Below are 18,604 nucleotides of genomic sequence, written 5' to 3' on the forward strand. Positions count from 1 at the left end.
AAAGAATTGCTCTGTATTGAACTACAAACTCGATTCACACCAGGTTGATTTCAGTCAAATTATTTAATACTCCCTCCATTTCAAATTATGTGTCGTTTATCGACTCACTTCTCCTAACACGTTATTTAAAGACAACTTAGCAAACAGAACTTGAATGTTACATATACGAAAATATCGAACAAAACAAATATTTGTCGTTCAACTAACGTAAGCTAAATATAGTTCTAATTTTAGGCCTTCATCTTCGATAACTTTCCACGAAACCTTTGCAGCTTAAGTGTTTACTCAAATATCAGACAAGGAAACCGGAAACAAAGAACATACACAGACAACCAAAAAGTCGGAATACAAAAAAGAATTTGATAAAGGCAACAAGCAAGAAAAGAGAAATACACCACAGTTAAACCAAACTAATCCCACCCGGAAAAAAATAAAATGTACTAAGTACTACACATTGGCTCGAAAAGAAATAATTAATAAACATTTTTTTTTCTTACAACTACAAGCAAAGAGAAGTGCTAAAAGCTGTGAACTAACATAATATGTTGCCAGTTAGTTGCCAGTCAACAATACTGGTGCACTCTCACCAAGCATTTTCCGAAGCCCCCATGTTACGGAAATTAACAACTCCCTAGCTTGACAAGCATGCTACACGCGGACTGCCGAATCCCATTTGATGGTTTGTCCAACAAAAATTACTGCTTTATCGCAAGTTCGATACAAAGAATTCATTATAGACACCTGACACGGAAAAGAATGCATTAGATCGTAAAATCATGTACAAGACTGATAAAGGAAATTAAATCTTTGCGTGCAGCTTCTCTTTATCAATGTAAACAATAACCGTCTATGTATTGAATTGCAGGCTGCAGTTTAAGCAATGTAAACCAAGAAGAAAAAACAGGCAAATTATATTTAGTATCCTATATTCATCATTGGATATAAACTTCAATATATTTAGATAGTTGGCTCCGAAGTATTGCGATAGTTTCAGTTGAATATACTTTCAAATTGAGTAAAATTAATTTTATTCACATATATAAAAAATTTACTGTATGGACACGTGTAAATGTAGGCTGCTTGTACGAGGATTTGATACTACATGACTATAAAAAGACAGGAACGATAATGCGCAAATAAAAAATCAAATAGCTAGAATGCAATCTAATGGACTTAAATAGAGCTATACCTTTCTTAACGTCAACAGAGATCTCACCAAACATAACTCAGAAAGGAGCCTCAAGTGATTCATCCCAAACATCTGCACTCCCATTAGAGGCATCTTCTGCATCTTCCTCCATTGAAAGCCTAATATATTCTCTGTGCGCAAAGCGATCCCACTCTGTCAAAGTTGGGTTTTCGCGCTCCTGTTCAGGAATTAACAGGAATTAAAAGGATGAAAACAGAATGGAACTTTGACAGTCTTCTTGGAACATTCAGAAGCAGCGCCCTTATACATTAATTAACAAAGTTGCATCAACTTTACCTGCCGAATTAGGAAAGGGTCACGAGTCTCAAAAGCCATGAACTTGTTAAGGTTAAAAAGGATATTAAAAACACTCCCTGAGAGCCTGCTTCCTTTCAAATCACGTAAAGTAAAATAGCTCTCTTCCTGCAAAATGAAATGAGATCGAATCTTGTGAGATGTTACAATAGGTAGATACGAATTCCAAAGGCGAATCAGTGAAAATTTATGGTCAGAAAAGAGACATATTACAACTCTAGTGATGTGCCAACAATAATACTTAACCAGATATGCATTGTTCAGTTTATCTAAATCATCTGAAAATTTCCAATTAAATGTTCTCCAAGTTCTGATCTTCGCCAACTCATGATCCGTATATTAAATCACACTTTCACAGTCTACTCAATTCCGTTTTCATCTTAAATAAGACCTCCACCTCAAAGAACCAAACTGGAAGGAAACAAAATAGTAAAAACAAATATATACAAATAAGATATTGGATTTTACAGTACAGAATCCTATGGCAAAACTATGATGTGGCAGGACGAAAAAGACAAACGGACTAAGTGGCAAATTTTATTTTTTCTTTCAGATACATGAAGCACAATAAACTGTCTTTATACCATAAAATAGGTAACTCAAAAAACTGAAAGAATCAGAAGAATACAGTCTTTTAGAAGTTTACCTCTGGATTAATCATGTCAACTATTTGACATAAAATATCCTCAAAAAGCACAGGCTCTTGGGCCATGCACTCCATTCTATGCAACTGCTCCTCATAAAAGAATTGCATCTCATTCCTCGTTATAACTCCATTTCCATCTAAATCTATGCATTTGAACCTGACGCAGATAAAATTATTATATACATGCAAAATATAAAGTGTTCCCTATCGAGTAAAAATATTTCATTAAATTTCAGATGATTTCCAGTTTAGGTCGGGCTGAAATGCAGACCAAACTATGAAAAAAAAAATTAAGAAAATCAGTAAAAAAAAATACAAAAAATACTCTAAAATCCTCTTGGGTTGATTCACAGGGTTAATTCTACACGCACTTTTTCATCCCTTACAAGACACTCAAAATGTAGGACTTTCCTGTTGTATTCATTCTCTACCAAGACTTCATATCCTACTTCCTTAGGATTGTGGAAAGAGAACCACAGCCCTTCTCCGAGTCACTTTAGAAACGTGTACACCCAAACAGTACAAACCACATTTACAAATGGATACTTTAAAAGAATCAGACTCCACATTTTCCTGATAACCTATCCATTAACTGGAGATCACTATCTCAGCAAATGAAAACCATAAAATTCAGGTATGAGGCTAGTATAGCCATATCATGCATTTCAAATATTAAACTTGAAATTAAGCTTCTTCTATTAAGGTCGAGTTTGCGGAAACACTGAATTTTAGTCGCTAAAAGAGAAGAACAAACCAGTATTCAAGACTAGGCTCAGATGATTTATCCTCTTCTGACAATATGAAGTAAACGAAATCTTCATATCCCATCTTTCCTTCAACCTTACAGGTGAACTTTCTGGGAACCTTAACCAAATTCCAAATAAGCAATATTTAGAGAGATGAACACAGAAATTATTCAATCAGAGCAGGTAGTGTAGTTCTAATAAGAAAAAGGAAAACACAAACCTGAGAAAATATTCTATCAACAATCCTGTAGGTAAGTGCATGGTTACCATATCTGATGAGGTTCTCTTTGTCTATCAGAAAGTCATGATCGGTATCCAGCTCCCAGAATTTGCAATATATCACATAAAAATGTTCGTAAGAGAAGTACCTGTAATTAGAAGGCAAAAAAGAAGGGGGTGTACATAAATTTAAATAAATAAGATTAGTAAGGATACACATGGTATAGTAGTAAACGCAAGTACAGTGCAAAACAAAGAATATGGTAGTAAACGCAAGTACAGTGCACAATTAAATTACTTCGTACCAACAAGAACCAACTCTCACCAGGAGTGTTGGTACATGGTCTCACCTGTTAGAGGTGAGATTAATGGTTCCCTCCTGACTTTCCCCATGTAACAAATTCTAAGTCCAAAAGACAAAATCACGCCCATACAATTATGCTAGAAAATGTTATGCTATGTTTGTTTTGCTTTTCTAGACAATTATTCTAACACACTGCCGAAAATACATTTTTTCGAAACACACTGCCGAAGATACATTTTTTCTATAACACTACCCTGGAAACAACTGAACATAGCACCTAACATAGGGTTCATTTTCTACATAAAACATTTCAACGAAGTTAAAATTAGCTTCCGAAACAGCAAATATGCAGATTGTTCTCTTCCCCGAAAGCAAGCCTGGTCGATTACTTAACAATCCATTATATTGGACTCTCTTGTCTATAAGAAATAGCATAAGAATTATATCAAGATATGACGCTATTTATTACCATCAGTGACGAACAAGCAGTAAGTCTTCCACAGTAAAGCAGATTCTGCCATTACCTTAACACTTTGTTAATGTCCTCTTCTTCATCTGCATGTTGCATCGCAGCAATTAAATTTGAACGCTTCAGCTCCCTGAGGGTAAGATGACCATTACCCGATCTATTGACGTAGTAAAATATTCTGTATATTACAGTTTCAGCTGGAGAAAACAATGAATTGAACTGTTAATCCAACCAAAAAATATGGTTTCTTTTAAGTAGATAGCAAAAATTAAGTTTAACTTGAAACTCACTAGGTCAACAAAAGTTTCCTTCTAATAGTAAACTAACATAGTGCAAGACAGAGTAGAAGCAATCGGTATTGGTAAAACTACCAAAAGATCATGTTAAAAGATGTAGCTGTGCTTCAATCAACTGGGAATTTTCTTCCTAACTAATGCACAGAAAGCAATTAAAAGAATAAAGAAAGACAATTGCATACTGTACAGATCAAGATGTCAATCATTTAAGGTGATTTTGAGACTATGGTCATTCGTAAGCTGATTATTTCGTAAGTAAAAAGTGAAGAAAACAGCATAGGCTTAAGAAACCTGGAGACCTGTGAAAGATAGGGGGCATCAAAATTGAATAGGTGATTTATTCTTCATATTTTTAGAATTTGAAGGACTAGAACCGACATGAATATCAGAAAGTTACAGATTTTATACTCAACCACAGTACAAAGTAAGAAGAAAGGTGGCTCGGCATCAGAACTTCATAAATTTAAAGTGCCAACTAAGAGGATTGGGATCCTACATAGAGAGATGCATTATGCAATAATTTTTCAATTATTTATATAATATGTTAAAGCATTATAAACGGAACATTATTATATCACATTTGATATTAAAAGTTTCACTGTTCTGAATTTATTTCTAATATCTTTATGGGGAATACAGTAATACTACGAATCTGGTCATGTTTAAGGTATATTATTACAAACCTTTAATGATAAAATAGTATTATAGACCGACTTTATCCTACTTATAAATTGCATGGGCTATACATTCCCTTCTTCATAAATAGGTAAATCCTCTTATGCCTTCTGCAAGCATGAATATTTTGTCGTATGTGCCTAACTTTACCGAAAATACATCCAGGAGATTAGCAGAGAAATCAAAATCACATCAACTTGAGTCCGCCGGAATACAAAAGAAACATACAAGTTTAGAAATTACCATATCTCTCTTGAAATTCAGGCGTACTCTGTAAGAACTCCAACCCGGGATGAGTTGTCAAGAGTTCTCGAAGCACTGGTTTGAAGTCATCCTACATCAAGTAGATAATGATCCCAACAAAAGAAGCAAGATATTAGCACAACCAATAAACTCAATTTTCCACATTTATTGAAAAACAAAAGCACTAGTATTTGTTGGTCCTCATTTAACCTGAGCCAAGTACTTGACGTCCGGTTGCTTCAGAATTGTGTATATTTGGGTTGCTGTATCTTTCGTCAACATGTTTCCCTTGATCCAATAATCGACAAATGCATCCCTGTTCACATCTCATTGCATGAGTTAAAGAGTATATACATCAACTATTAGCAAAAGAATAAAAATCATGAATCGGCAACAATTATAAAAGCAAACCACCACAAACTTTTTTACATATGCATGCTGGGTTAAAAGGGTCCATAATGAATATATGGTTTTATCAAAAAGGAAAAATATAGGTTGACTTTAGCTAAGCAAGCTTTACTATCAGATTCGTGTCCCGTACTAAAATAGTGATTCTTTAGTGGCTGTGCCTTCCCATTCGACCTGTAATAAGATCAAGTTTAAGCAGGTCTGATCCCCGTTATAAAGGATCCCATCGTGCACTCAGAAAACCATGGGACAGTTCAATGCAATTAAGCAATTTTAGAATCTAAGTAAGTTGGGACAGTTAAATACAATTAAGTTACAAATCCGCTTCGCTGAACATAACTTTATTTTGGCATTAAGTTGATCTATTATCTTGCATGTGCATGTACGAGGAAAGGAAGGATAACTTTTAGAATCAAATGGCGAGAATTACAATTTGAAAGAGAAATGACAAAGAAGATCAGATCAATTACCTAGTCACAGTTCCCGTGCCATCAACGTCAATTTTTCTAAAAATTGCAGTTGAGAAAAACGATGGTAGCTTGCAGATTTCCTTCGTCACCGGTTTGAATTCTGAATTCCAATCAAATGTAAGCATACAAACACAGCCACTATTGACAGGTGATATGTTCAAACTCATATTGCAAGTTCCAGATGGATCATAGGTAAGAGAGTAACAAGACGCAAGCATAAATGCATTTTTAGACATTATTGACACATTGATCTGTTCCTATCCCATATTGCAAGTTCTAGATACACCAGAAGATACAAAGTAACAAACAAAAGTGTCAACAATAAAAATCATGAGTATAACTAATCTCACCGTTGATTTGGAGCCCATCCACGTGGCCATAAAAAAATTGATTGATTCTTAACACGCACCGATCTTCCAAATCGTTTGGCGGTGGACGGCCATTTAGGAAATAGAACTGCAGTTGTCAAGTATCATGAAGATGTTAATAGTTACTTCCAAAACAAAGAAAAAACAGGTTGGAAAGAAATATAAAATGAAACAATATCAAAAAAATTAACTAATTGAACCTGAGGTATAAGCTCCTTTGCAGGCTCATTCACTGTTTTCAAGGACGAACCTAAAGCAGAGGGACCTGCCCTTTGTTTCATGATCCGAGGTGAACCTGATGAGCTTCTCGGTGAAAGTGGTGGCGTACTGACAGCGGGAAACATTGAAGGTAATGTATTGCTTGCTGCAGCACCTGCGCTAGATGATGTTCCAGAGACATTCAACGAACCTCCTCCCTTGGCATTATTAAGCAAGGATTTCACCTGAAATTCAGAGGTGGATCTTTGTAAATAAATTTAATCCAATTCGACTATAAGGGTAAATATACAGGACCAGCTTGCATATCAGCAAAATGCTTCTACTCGCAATTTTCAAATTCCAAAGGCCCAAAGTACTAAATTAAACTGTATTGCAGATTTTGCAATTGGTATGACAGATTTGCGAATGTAAGTGAAATTATATCAGAAAACAGTTATATAACATTTGGAGAATGTAAAGGTGTGCCAGCTGCATCAGCAAAAAGTAATGGCTGGTTGAATTATGACCGGACTAACTTATAGAACTACAGAAAAGAGAGATTCCAATAGCCCGCTATTCTAGAAAAAAAATTATGAACAGATCAGCATAATAGTAGGAAAATCCCTGAGCAGAAAGCAAATTCACAAAACAGCGACCTGCAAACTTCCCAATATTACATTCCTTGGACTCTGGTGGGATAATCAACCTAAAGACAGAAAAGCAGGGCTCCTCCCTTTATTTAGCACAAAAAGGAACCAGGAGAATAGATCAAACCTTTCATGGCCATACTCTCAGCATACCTCTTTTGCTGATAGTTAGAGAAATAAATGAGTACAAGTGTAGAACCTTCTATAAAATATTAAAAATAACATTTATAATGGTAGACTGGAAGATTCAAGTAAGTGCTTCTGCTGAGCTTTCCTATCCTCTTTTCCTATGACAAAAGGAATCGGGTATTTGAAATTATCGACCAGACTACCACTTGTATAGTGGTTTTAACTTTTAACCCTTCCCAGCCACTTTTTGTTATACTCTGAAAACTCTAATACATATCTGCCTTGTGAGAGCCATCACAACGCATATATTAACACATATAGCAGAAGCAAATGATTACATAGCTCAAAATCAGACCAATCGTTTAAATGTTAATATTTACGTATTTTTTAAAACGTTACTTTTTGGGGTACCATATAACAGTCTTTTAAAGCAGAATGTATTGAATTTAATCGTATTTGGAATACAAAGCTGCGGCTTGCTTTAGTAGGGTTGCCTAGTATGTAAACAAGAAATGGCGAAACTAAGAAAGGTAAGTAATGGCCTAAGTAAAGAAGAGAAGATTAGCTTTAATAATCAATTAAGGAACCTTATTCAATAATCAGATCTTAACGCAAACCATTTATTTCAACTAATTAAGTTTCAGTTAAAAGTTAGCATCCAATAGGATAAAAGATGCAACAGTATAAATGAAATCATATGGTGACTAATAAGATTGATTAAAATCTAATAACATGGCAATTTTGATCATCACTACTACGAACAAGCAACCTATTTAAACAAATGCATCAATGGATGTGCTACTGGCGTTAACACAAATATCCATAATTCCTTGATCACAATAGGAATAGCGGACAACAATAATTATGATGTTTTTGTCCAGGTATTAATCCACTTGGACGACCATTCAACCTCACGAAATACAACCTTTAGTCAACATGCAAATGGAATCTTTCAGAAACAAGAAGAAAAGTATAAAAGAAAAATCAGCCTAACACGGATATTCCAAAGTCTCACAAATATGTAAACAGCCAAATTTTATATTTGGTGTTCCCTTGACATCTCTGGAATCTGGGGAAGACTAATAATTTAGAACCCGGGGACACATTAACTTTCACTGTCACCATTTTGAAGTTTTCAATTGATGGAAAAATATAAGGAATCAAAAGTTAAACCATGAGTCCCACAGGCCAGTACATGAAAGTTTTGTGGTTTCAAATATTTAGACAAAAGGTAAGTAAAGGAATATAAAACTTAACTTAAAACCAACAAAAAAAAAACAGTTGGGAAACTATAAAACCACTAATATATCTCCTGCAGGCTACAAGTAACCATTTGGGAGGTTGTGACATTGACCACTATATAACTGCATACTTTTAATTTATAATTTTTATTTGTTTTCTTATGAGAGTTTCATCTTCCGGAGCAAAGCAAGGAAAAGGACGAAAATTACAACTGGACCCTCTCAAGTTCCAAGATGTAAATAATCAATTTTAATAATTTACATTATTCCATCTCTACAATTCAGCTTAACAAACTTACAATTATTGAATCAATATGGCAGTTATGCAAAACATAAAACACTTACGTGTCAATCATCAATTCTGCTTAAGCTCCATTTTACGGGAAATGGGGTCAAATACAACTATGAAACTAAAGGTAGGATAAGCTTTTAGTGAGTCTAAGAAGGCATGAACCTTCAAAGTCTATTTGGCAATCTCAACCAATTACACCTAGCTACAGAGACATGTCTGAATAAATACTCATGCACCGAGATATATTATTTGTGATACTCAATTTTAGCTCCCTAACTGCCAAAAAAAAATGTTTGTGCTATTTTGGCACGTCGGACTTAGTTAAATTAGAAACTTATGTTTATCTCGAGAATTTCCTCGCATTTAATCAGTATCGGGGATCACTAGGCTTGGAGACCAGACTAAATAACTCTAGCAATAGATTATTATGATCCAGAGTGTTGAATTTGAATCTCGATGGAGTTCTATGACCAACTTATGATGCACATGCTGCATGTCATCACTTCTAATCTAAATTAAAAATCCATGTAGACCAGTAAGTTACGTCCCGGCTTCTCTTTTGACCCAGCATACAAGTTAAATTCTTCAGAATATTTTGTCCATCGTCATAATCTAGCTAAGGGACTCAACTGCGGAATCACGGACCTCTTACATAATGGAGTGCAAATACCCACTTTCACTATTCCCTTCACTTATAGAATGCCACATGTTTATCATTTCCGCATATTCAGCAAGTCCAGTTACCTCAATTCTATGGGAAAAAGAGATCCTCAGAAAATGCACAGACAACGAAAATTTATATTTTCCAAAATGCATCAGAGCAGAACAAGAAACCGCACTACTGTATTTCATTTTTCTCTTGTTCGCAATCTTACCCGGGTAGACCAACGTATGAAAATGGGATTGCATGTAATACAATATCCTCCATCTTACACATTTATCAATCACCCCCGATGCAGTAAAGTAACCTAATCTAACCAACAAATCAAACACGCACACACACACACACACGCAACCCCAATCATGAACAATCGTCACCAGGCTGTAACATGAAGAAAAAAAATTGCAGAAAAATAATAATTACCAAAGAATTAGTTTCGGGAAGGGATAGCCACTGATCAAAAAGCTTCTCCGCCACGAAGGGATTGTCCTTGATGGCCAAAGGGGAAACCTCCGGCAGCTGCAAGAGTTCGGCATCGAGGCTCGCCACGTCGCCATTGAAATCCAAATCCATAACTCTCTCTTCAAAAATTCCTCACAATTACAATATCGCTCACAGCCCTCGGATCTTCAAACGCTTCCTTGAACATCAAACAGAACCCTAGAATGGCCAGCTCCGGGCGGGAGTTTCTCCTCCACACAGATCTTCGTAGATTTGGAATCTGCGATGCATAAAATAATCCAGATGTCCGCAGCTATTTCATGCGCGGCAAGCCCTAAAATGATGTTGGACGGAGATCGGAGGGACGGAATTTACAGGGAGATTGCAAACCCTTGGAGCAGAAAAGCGGTGTGTATGCGCGAGATAGAGAGAGAGAGAGAGGAGAGAGAGATAGAGGGGAAGTAGCACTAGTGATGATAATAATATTAATTAATTTAACTAACAATTATATGATTATTATTGACACCTGAAATCAAACTTTACCCCAAATCAAATCTGGGCGAGTGTGGAACCTCCGCGTGATCGTCACTCGACACTTTTTCATGGTTTTCTTTTCTTTTTTTTTTTTTTTTACAAAATAAAAATAAAAAATTATTTTGTAGATTTAATTTCAAATTCGATAAATATTTTTAGTTTTAAACTTTTCAATACTCAATTTTCAAATGTTCACTTATGGTTTAATTAGCTTTCCAAATATTATGTCAATATTTGGCTAAATTCCACTTTGCACCCTTGAAATGTAATATTTTGGCAGTTTGCACCCATAAAGAAATTAATAGCAATTTACACCATCAAAACACAATAAATCATTCACAATGCACCATGAATTGAATATTTGAAATTTTAACGAGAGTAACTTCATTTTTTATTGGTTTTTTTATTCCCAGGGTGCAAAATAACAAGTAAAATTATTATTTTCTTCTACCTTCAACATAACTTCGAGTGTATAAAATGCGGAAAAACATAAATTGCATCGATCACTAAAAATTAATTTTATTTTCTTACAAAATAATAAGTTATCACTAAATTATTCGATTGATGAATCTTTCATTATAATAAGTGAGCATAATTGGTAGAAATCTTTGAACAAATATATATTTCTAAATAACTTAATGAACAAATAGTTGAAAGGTTTTTTTCTTTTTGTTCTTTTATGTTATTTGCAAAATAATTTTTTTGTTATTTTTTTTTTAATATGTTGATGAGATGTACTTTTATCTATGTATTTTGTAGTTTCAAAATGATTGATGAATATAAAAGAAAAAAATGACATTTGACATCCTAAAATAATACTATTAGAAATATTAAATTACCTTCATTACTTTAAAAATTGAGCATTATGCATGATATATTGTTTTTCGATGGTGCAAAGGGCTATTAATTTTTCCGGGGATGCAAAGTGGGATTAAGCTTCATAAGTTTAATCTTGATTTTGTTAATATACCCAATTATCAAAAGTTAAACGATTTTATTATAATATTTTTTTAAATGATTGATCACATTGAAACTAAGTGTATGTGTGTGTGTATGCGCGAGTATACACACACCTTTATAATATAGTATTTTGACACTTTGCACTGAAAAAAAAAATAAAAAAATAGCATTTGTATACTCTTAATAAAATTTATTACTTACACGCATTTGTACCCGAATTGATTTTTTTTTTTAATAATGATGATAATTTCATATTTGTAGATGCATTTTTTTCATGGGGCACAATGTCAACACAAAAAAAATATTTTTTCACCCACTTACCACGATTTCGACGCTGCGAAATGTACAAATGATTTGGTGTAGAAATATGTATTTTCGAGTAATGTAGTAGAATTTTTTAAATATACATTCCATTAATACGTTCGAAATTAGGTTGAAGACCGGAGAAAATTTTGTTTTGATTTCGTATTTTCACCATGAAAAATACCATTAAAAGTTAAATTTGCCCTGATTAACTTAAATAAAATAATTAGAAAACCTTGTGAATTCTCTATTATGTTTTGAAGATGAAAAATGTTATTATTATTTTTTACGGGTGCAAAGTGTCAAAAAACTCCATTTTAAGGGTGCAAAGTGGGATTGAACCTATAATAAAGTGTCAAAAAATTATGGGGGTATTTAGGTCATTTTTTGAAGAATGTCTAAAAAGTAATAGGAAAAGTAAACACTAATTAACCATAATCATATTTCGTATTACCGTTCAATGTCAAACATCATTAGTTGCGCCACCGTCTCCTCTCGCCGCGCACCTCCGCCGAATTCGACACGCGCAACCAGCAATTCACCACATGCTTTCTGCAGATGCAGTTCACCACCACGCTGCTTTCCCACTTAATTGGTAAGTGGCGATTATATCGAGCTCTCAAATTTTATCGAATTCAGTTAGGGTTCAATTAGGTTACACCTCAGGGAGAAGACGATTGAATCATGATCCTTTATTTTTGCAGATACGCCGTAATTGGACGAGGAATTGTGGAGAGTATGATACTGCAGCCATGAGTAAAGTTATTATACATGCCAGCTTTCTTTTTGAAAACTAGGGTTGTTTGTGGGCCTTGTGGCTGAAAGCATACGCCTCTGCAATGAATGAAGCTACTATCGATCCGTCAAATCTTCTCTGCCACCTGGAAGATATCTTGGATTCCGACCTTCACATGTAAATAATTACCGATATCAATCTTTTTTTTTGGTATTTTGTATTAATGCCTAAACCAGTTAGTTGATGATATTTTATTAGACATTTTGAAATTGGTGTGTTTACCGAATGGATTTAGTTTTAATGTTCACAGTCGTTAATCGAGATGATATCTGTATGCGCTTTACTTACGTCACTTGATTAGTAGAATTGGTAGACGCGGTTTATTTTTTTACCTTTAGTGTGAGTAATTTCTTCTGCTTATATGTTGTAAACACAGTGATGAAGTGGGGTTTATTCATCCAATGCAGTTTGCTGCGTTCAACGAAGAGGACCATAGTGGATCTGGAACTCATCTGACAGATGAAATTACTCGAAAACCAGTAAGAGACAGTAGTTCTCATACTTTCTTTTGGCATAGCAAACATAAGCTGGGTATCTCTACCATTGTCCTACTTCCGTTGTATAGAGCGGCTAAAGATGCATTCTTAGATGCTTATAAAGGATACAGAATGTTGAGAGATTCTCAACTAAAGAAGGATGAATCGCTAGAGAACAGTGCGTTAACGTGTTTGCCATCTTTACTGGATACAATGGAAAAGGAAGTTATGAGACATAGCAAGGCACTTCTTCTACTGAGCTGCGATTTTGGCACCGCATGGAATGCCAGGTAGCACTCCTCTTCAGTTTTAGCCTACGTTTACATGTGCTTGTTTTCTCAGAATGAAGTATGTATATATCGTTTAAAAGATGGGATAAGTTCTCCCAGTAACTGTGGTAGTGATGGTATTTGTTCTGGCATTTTTTAATCTGCCCATTAGGATCACTAGCAACTAGGTCGAAGGCCAAGTTTGGTCTTTGGAAGTGATTAATAAGTGTTCAGACAGTTTTTGGTGTATATTGATTTGTAGTATCAAGACTTGAATTATTTTCTTCAGAGAAGTGTCCAACGTGTCTATGGCCATTTGAAAGTTCTGTCTCAGTTTATTCTATTATCGGTGTACGGAATTACCTTTGGTATTTAAAAAACCTATTCTGAGCTGATATGCAGTTTCACAAATTTCTGAACTCAAGACAAGAGCTCATTCTGCATATACCTTTCCAATTTATACTCCTGAGTCGGTGGTCTGCTGCTTAAGAACAGAGTTGATTTTTAATATTATCTTTGTTTTATAGGACATCTTATCAGTAGACTACAACTTGATAATGGTGTAGACTCATCTTGTACGATTTCCTCTTGTAGGAAGTTAATTGTGTCAAGGAAGCTGCTCTCACCAATGTTTACGGATGAACTGCTTTTATCAGCTTTAGTTTTATCCTATTCACCAAAAAGTGAACGTGCCTGGAGCCACAGGTAGTATTTGTTATCACGCCCCCAGTTAGTCTCTGCACCATAGATATGAGTATTTATGTAGTTTACATTGTTTGTGGAGCCTCCTTCTTAATGATGTTCACATGGAATAGGAGATGGGTAATCAAGATGATAGCTGGAAAAAGTGCAAATATGCAAGAGATAGTGGAAAGAGAATCCGAGTTAGTGAAAACCCTAGCAGAGGTTTTATTCTGGTCCATGATGTCTCGCATATACATTTTTTTTAATCATCATTACAATTTATACTTGGTTGTCTACTGCGTTGAGACTTATTTGTAACCATTCATTCTATTTTATTTAACATTCGAGTTTCCATCGTGTAAGAAGATACTTCAATTTTTTAGGAAAAGAAAATTTGCAAGTCATAGGCTTACAGCTACAATTTGATCTAGTTGTAGTTTGACCTGTGTATATGCAGTTTGTTGTAGATTAGCTTCGCTAGCTATTAGACTGCTGAGTCTGTTAATTTGAATATGTTGCCCAGGTGAGAAACAATGTCAAGATGTTCAACGTCTTTGGTATTATCACTTGGATCCCGAAATTTTGGTATTTTCAGACTGCCGATTCCACCACGCAGCTAGGGATTGGTAGGTCAATTTGCTACTTTTAGGGACAACTTCACCTTTTAACACAAGATTATAATTTCTCTTCCTTGACGCAATCATCTCTTTGCAATAATAATAAGGAGAAGTGATATTATTCAACCTTCATCAAAATCCCCATCCTTCTAACAACTATATTTGACAAGCTGTTCTTCTATCCAGTGTAGTAGAATTTCTTTGGAAGTCTAAAATCAAAAGAAGGGTTTCCCCCGTAAAATTAGAAAAATATTGGTTAAATAGATGTGTCATTGGATTTTCAGTCAAAATTTCATAATCTGATCCATAAGTAATGGATACTTTGACCTAGATGATCATGCATGGACTCAAATTTTTGAAACTGAGTACCAGTATATATTCTTTTCATTTTGTTGCAGAACTCTAAAATGAATTACCGTGCTTGGAGTCACCGCTGCTGGTTAGTTTCGTACATGTCAGATTCACAGGTCAGATTAAAGTTAGAGCATGTATATCTGTTTTTTTTTTGGCTTTTAATCCAACTGCATTTCCTATATGCTGGAGGAATAGCCATTGATTACACAAACTGCAATGCTGCTTATTATATTGGCTAGCCATAATTTTCCTTCCTTTCCCACCTTTGTCTTAAGATAATTGTTCATTTTAATTCCTTTCACATTCCTTTGTTGTCCCAGTTTAGGTTTAGTTTCCCCTATGTTCTACATGCAGTATACATTATGCATGTTTTTGGGTAATGGCTTCCACAACTGCATACTTCGTTTTGGTGAGTGAATTTTAGTGTTTCATCAGGTGCTACTTGAGTTGCAAAGTTCTCGAGACTGGGCTGGGCTTCATGTTGCTGATAACTCTTGTTTCCATTACCGATCTGTAAGTTTCAAACTCGGTGTAGTTGACATATTTACCATTCTTAACAGACTTTGTAATCAAAAGAGGCAGGATTATGATTACCTTTAATATTTTTTGTTAGTTTTAGGATATTGTGGCTGCTGATGTTTTTATTGCTGTAGTGCTCCAAAAAGGAAAAGATATTGAAAAGTAGATTAAAAGAATGAAGCACAAGAATGTAATTCAACTGATATATGTAGTTAGGCGGATTTTTGTTGGCCCTTTCAGAAACTAAATAAGTCACGTGACTAGGCTCTTATACTGTACAGTCACTATAAATACCCCTAAAAATGCAACCAATCGTCGCATTGGGGAATATTTTACCAATATCCCACATAATCACCCTAACCAAACATAAAACACGCTCCCACGGTATAATAATTGAAATATATATGGCGAAATGATGGCAATGAGTCTTCCACATGGCTTCTTTTTGTATCTTATCAACTGCCAATGGAAAAAGAGTAAAATAGAAGAATTGCTTATCCTTTGGTAATATTTTCTGCATTCTTACAGTAATATAATTTAATGTCATGTATAATGTTAGCGCTTACTACTCCGGATGATAGAGAATTTACGGCATAACAATGATTCAGATGGTTTCTCAGGTGCAGAATTTCATCAGAAGTGGAAGGTTTGGTCTTTCATTTCTTTATTTTTTATTTATTTATAAAGTGAGGCCATCTGCAATCAGAATTTGTTTCCATGAAATTATTCGTACTGTATTCAATTCAGAAATTGTTCGTTTGTTTTTTGGTGAGGATTTTTTTTCCCACAATACTGATCTGGCTAAAAATGTGAGAAGTTGGTTTCTTCATATGCCTATCTGGTAGGTGCAAGTTTTTCAAAAAGAGATGCATAAGCTTTATATTTTGAACGATTTCTTGCTAATCTTATCAACAATTTGTTATGTTGATCGATAAATGTGAAATTTAATAATGTACGGTATTTTCAATATCAAGAAAATAATTGAAGTGAAATTTGGTTCTATATGTTACTCAATAGAAGCTCTGCAACCTATATTTAAAGGTTATTTATCTTCCATTCTGTAATATCTTAAACCTGATTTTCTCTAATATGGGGCAATTGATGTGGCAGGAGGAGCTAGACTGGGTTGGGATGTTAATAAAACGTTATGTCGGAAGAGAGGTATGCCCTCACTTTCTGATGCATGTTACTTCACAAAATACGAGAATTCAGAATCTTGGATTAATATAGTTTATATAAAAAAATATAAAAAAATAAAATAAATCGTAATTAATGGCACTGGTCAATATAGAGTGTATGATTTTGACCATTTAACATGTTTTTATCAAGGCTTTATGGCTTCACCGTCGCTTCCTCTCACTTGTATGGATGAAACATTTAGCAATTGATGATCAATGTGGCTTTATTAAAGATGAAATAACGCTATCCCAATCATCGACAATCATACCTGATAACGATTACGGGGACTATCAAGCACAAGCAACCTATTCCGCTACCTACATCATGTGGCTTGCAAAGGTAATTAAATTTAATTTCGTCACAGTTCTTGCCGTTAAAACTAATTTTCTTCGATCATTTAATTAGTTTTCCTTATTTTTCTATATATACGTTTCTTTAGCAAATGCCCATGTCTTTTGGCGTTGAGCTTCGAAAAAGTTCACACTACGAGGCGCTCAAACTATTGGTTTGTAATGTTGGAAAAAGCTGCCTTTGGGATTCTACGACTTCGATATTTGGATTATGCGACAGGTGAGTTAGAAGGAGCTTCTTACATGAGCCTGGTACACCTTTTATACCTTCCGAGCTGAGAAATAAAAACCATTACATTGCAAATTTGATTATATGGTCATAGTGGGGAGTATGTGTTGAACAGTTGTTTGTTGATTTCCTGATGTAATGATATATTCAACAGTCATGCAAAAAATCGATTAAGGTCTCGTTTGGTTGGGAAGATTAGCCATTATTAACTAAATAATCGGACTATATTTGATGTTTGGTATCTCAAATAACATGTCGAATCGACCCGCAAATTAATTTTATCTCGGCAACTAAACGAGGCATGAGTTTACAATTTGCAATGTAATATGAAAATAAAGACCCGGAAACTATCCAACAGGCCCACCAAGATTCCTACTGGGTGTAAAGTGGATCTATCCATATTCCCATATCCCAATATTAGGTTTTCCATTTATTTATTTATTTTATTTTATATTTGAACTCTTTAGTTAGATACTGACTTTAGATACTAGATACTCTTTTTTTTGTTGTTGTTGTTGTCAGTATTCTTTAATCAGCTACTGATTTTAATACTGTTAGTTTCTTTTATTCTCAAATTCATTTGTCAATATTAATTGATCAAAGTACTAACTAATTTATTTAATAATAAATTATACTCCAAAACAAAATTGTACAATTGACAGGCAACTTAACATCTACAGAAAAAATGAGAGAAACACCATTTACTCAAACGAGGACGGCTTGAAAATATTAGACTAACCTAAAACAAAATAAAATATAGTTCTATTTAATTAATTATTATAAATAAATTTCCTAATCATAGACAAGACCTAACTAGATATTTGAGTCTCCGCTAGCAGCGGTGCATCATTAAATATCTCAACCCACACCTCGCCGCCCCCCCCCTTAATAAATAAAAAAGAGAAAAAAAAAGGTAGTATGGATTATCTTAAGATTGATGTGGGCCTTACATTTTAACAACTCGCTAGCAGTGGTGAAGCCGGTATATGACCAAAGGGGGCTAACAATCTCGATTCTATATTTTCTTTTTATGTAAAAGTTTAAAATTCATGTATAATTAGCATAATCGGCCCTCTCTCATAATAGTTTTAATACATTCGGCCTCCAAGAACATAAAATTCAGACTCTGTTAGTGCAGTCGTAGGTATCTTTTTTCGACCTATGGCATTTACAAAAACAAAAGTTAGTGACAGTTAGTTATCTGTGTATCAAATAGTGAATTTAAAAAGTTGATTGATTGCAAATATTCCGAAAATGAACTTAAATAAAAAAATACGGGTGTTTTTATAAAAAAATAGCTTAAAACAACTTATTTTGAGCTTTTACAAACACCACCTTAATATAAAGATTAAATTAAATTCATAATAAATGAGAAAT

General features: G+C 34.4%; 2 protein-coding genes across 3 annotated transcripts; one reads left to right on the forward strand and one right to left on the reverse strand.

Moving 5' to 3' along the window:
- Positions 1-292: 292 nt before the first annotated feature.
- Positions 293-10,667, reverse strand: LOC105977630 (putative serine/threonine protein phosphatase 2A regulatory subunit B''delta). The gene is made up of 13 exons (XM_013002956.2): positions 9,940-10,667; positions 6,549-6,791; positions 6,331-6,436; positions 5,981-6,080; positions 5,313-5,418; positions 5,103-5,193; positions 3,944-4,085; positions 3,117-3,264; positions 2,905-3,014; positions 2,151-2,307; positions 1,487-1,612; positions 1,190-1,367; positions 293-741 (listed from the first exon to the last, which is right to left on the reverse strand). The coding sequence occupies exons 1-12, from the start codon at positions 10,087-10,089 to the stop codon at positions 1,227-1,229; spliced, it is 1,620 nt and encodes a 539-aa protein (XP_012858410.1). The 5' UTR covers positions 10,090-10,667; the 3' UTR covers positions 293-741; positions 1,190-1,226.
- Positions 10,668-12,131: 1,464 nt separating this feature from the next.
- Positions 12,132-17,441, forward strand: LOC105977916 (Protein prenylyltransferase superfamily protein). Of its 2 annotated transcripts, none has more exons than XM_013003313.2 (11): positions 12,132-12,349; positions 12,459-12,667; positions 12,958-13,316; positions 13,890-14,000; positions 14,111-14,201; positions 14,995-15,063; positions 15,386-15,463; positions 16,029-16,115; positions 16,580-16,630; positions 16,799-16,987; positions 17,088-17,441. In XM_013003313.2, the coding sequence occupies exons 3-11, from the start codon at positions 13,159-13,161 to the stop codon at positions 17,220-17,222; spliced, it is 969 nt and encodes a 322-aa protein (XP_012858767.2). In that variant the 5' UTR covers positions 12,132-12,349; positions 12,459-12,667; positions 12,958-13,158; the 3' UTR covers positions 17,223-17,441. The 2 variants fall into 2 exon arrangements, with proteins under 2 accessions (XP_012858767.2, XP_012858766.2); XM_013003312.2 differs by having other exon boundaries at positions 12,162-12,349; positions 12,927-13,316.
- The last annotated feature ends 1,163 nt before the right edge of the window (positions 17,442-18,604 follow it).

This window comes from Erythranthe guttata, chromosome 6, assembly GCF_056151865.1.
Source record: "Erythranthe guttata isolate IM_541 chromosome 6, IM_541, whole genome shotgun sequence".
Lineage (NCBI taxonomy): Eukaryota > Viridiplantae > Streptophyta > Magnoliopsida > Lamiales > Phrymaceae > Erythranthe > Erythranthe guttata.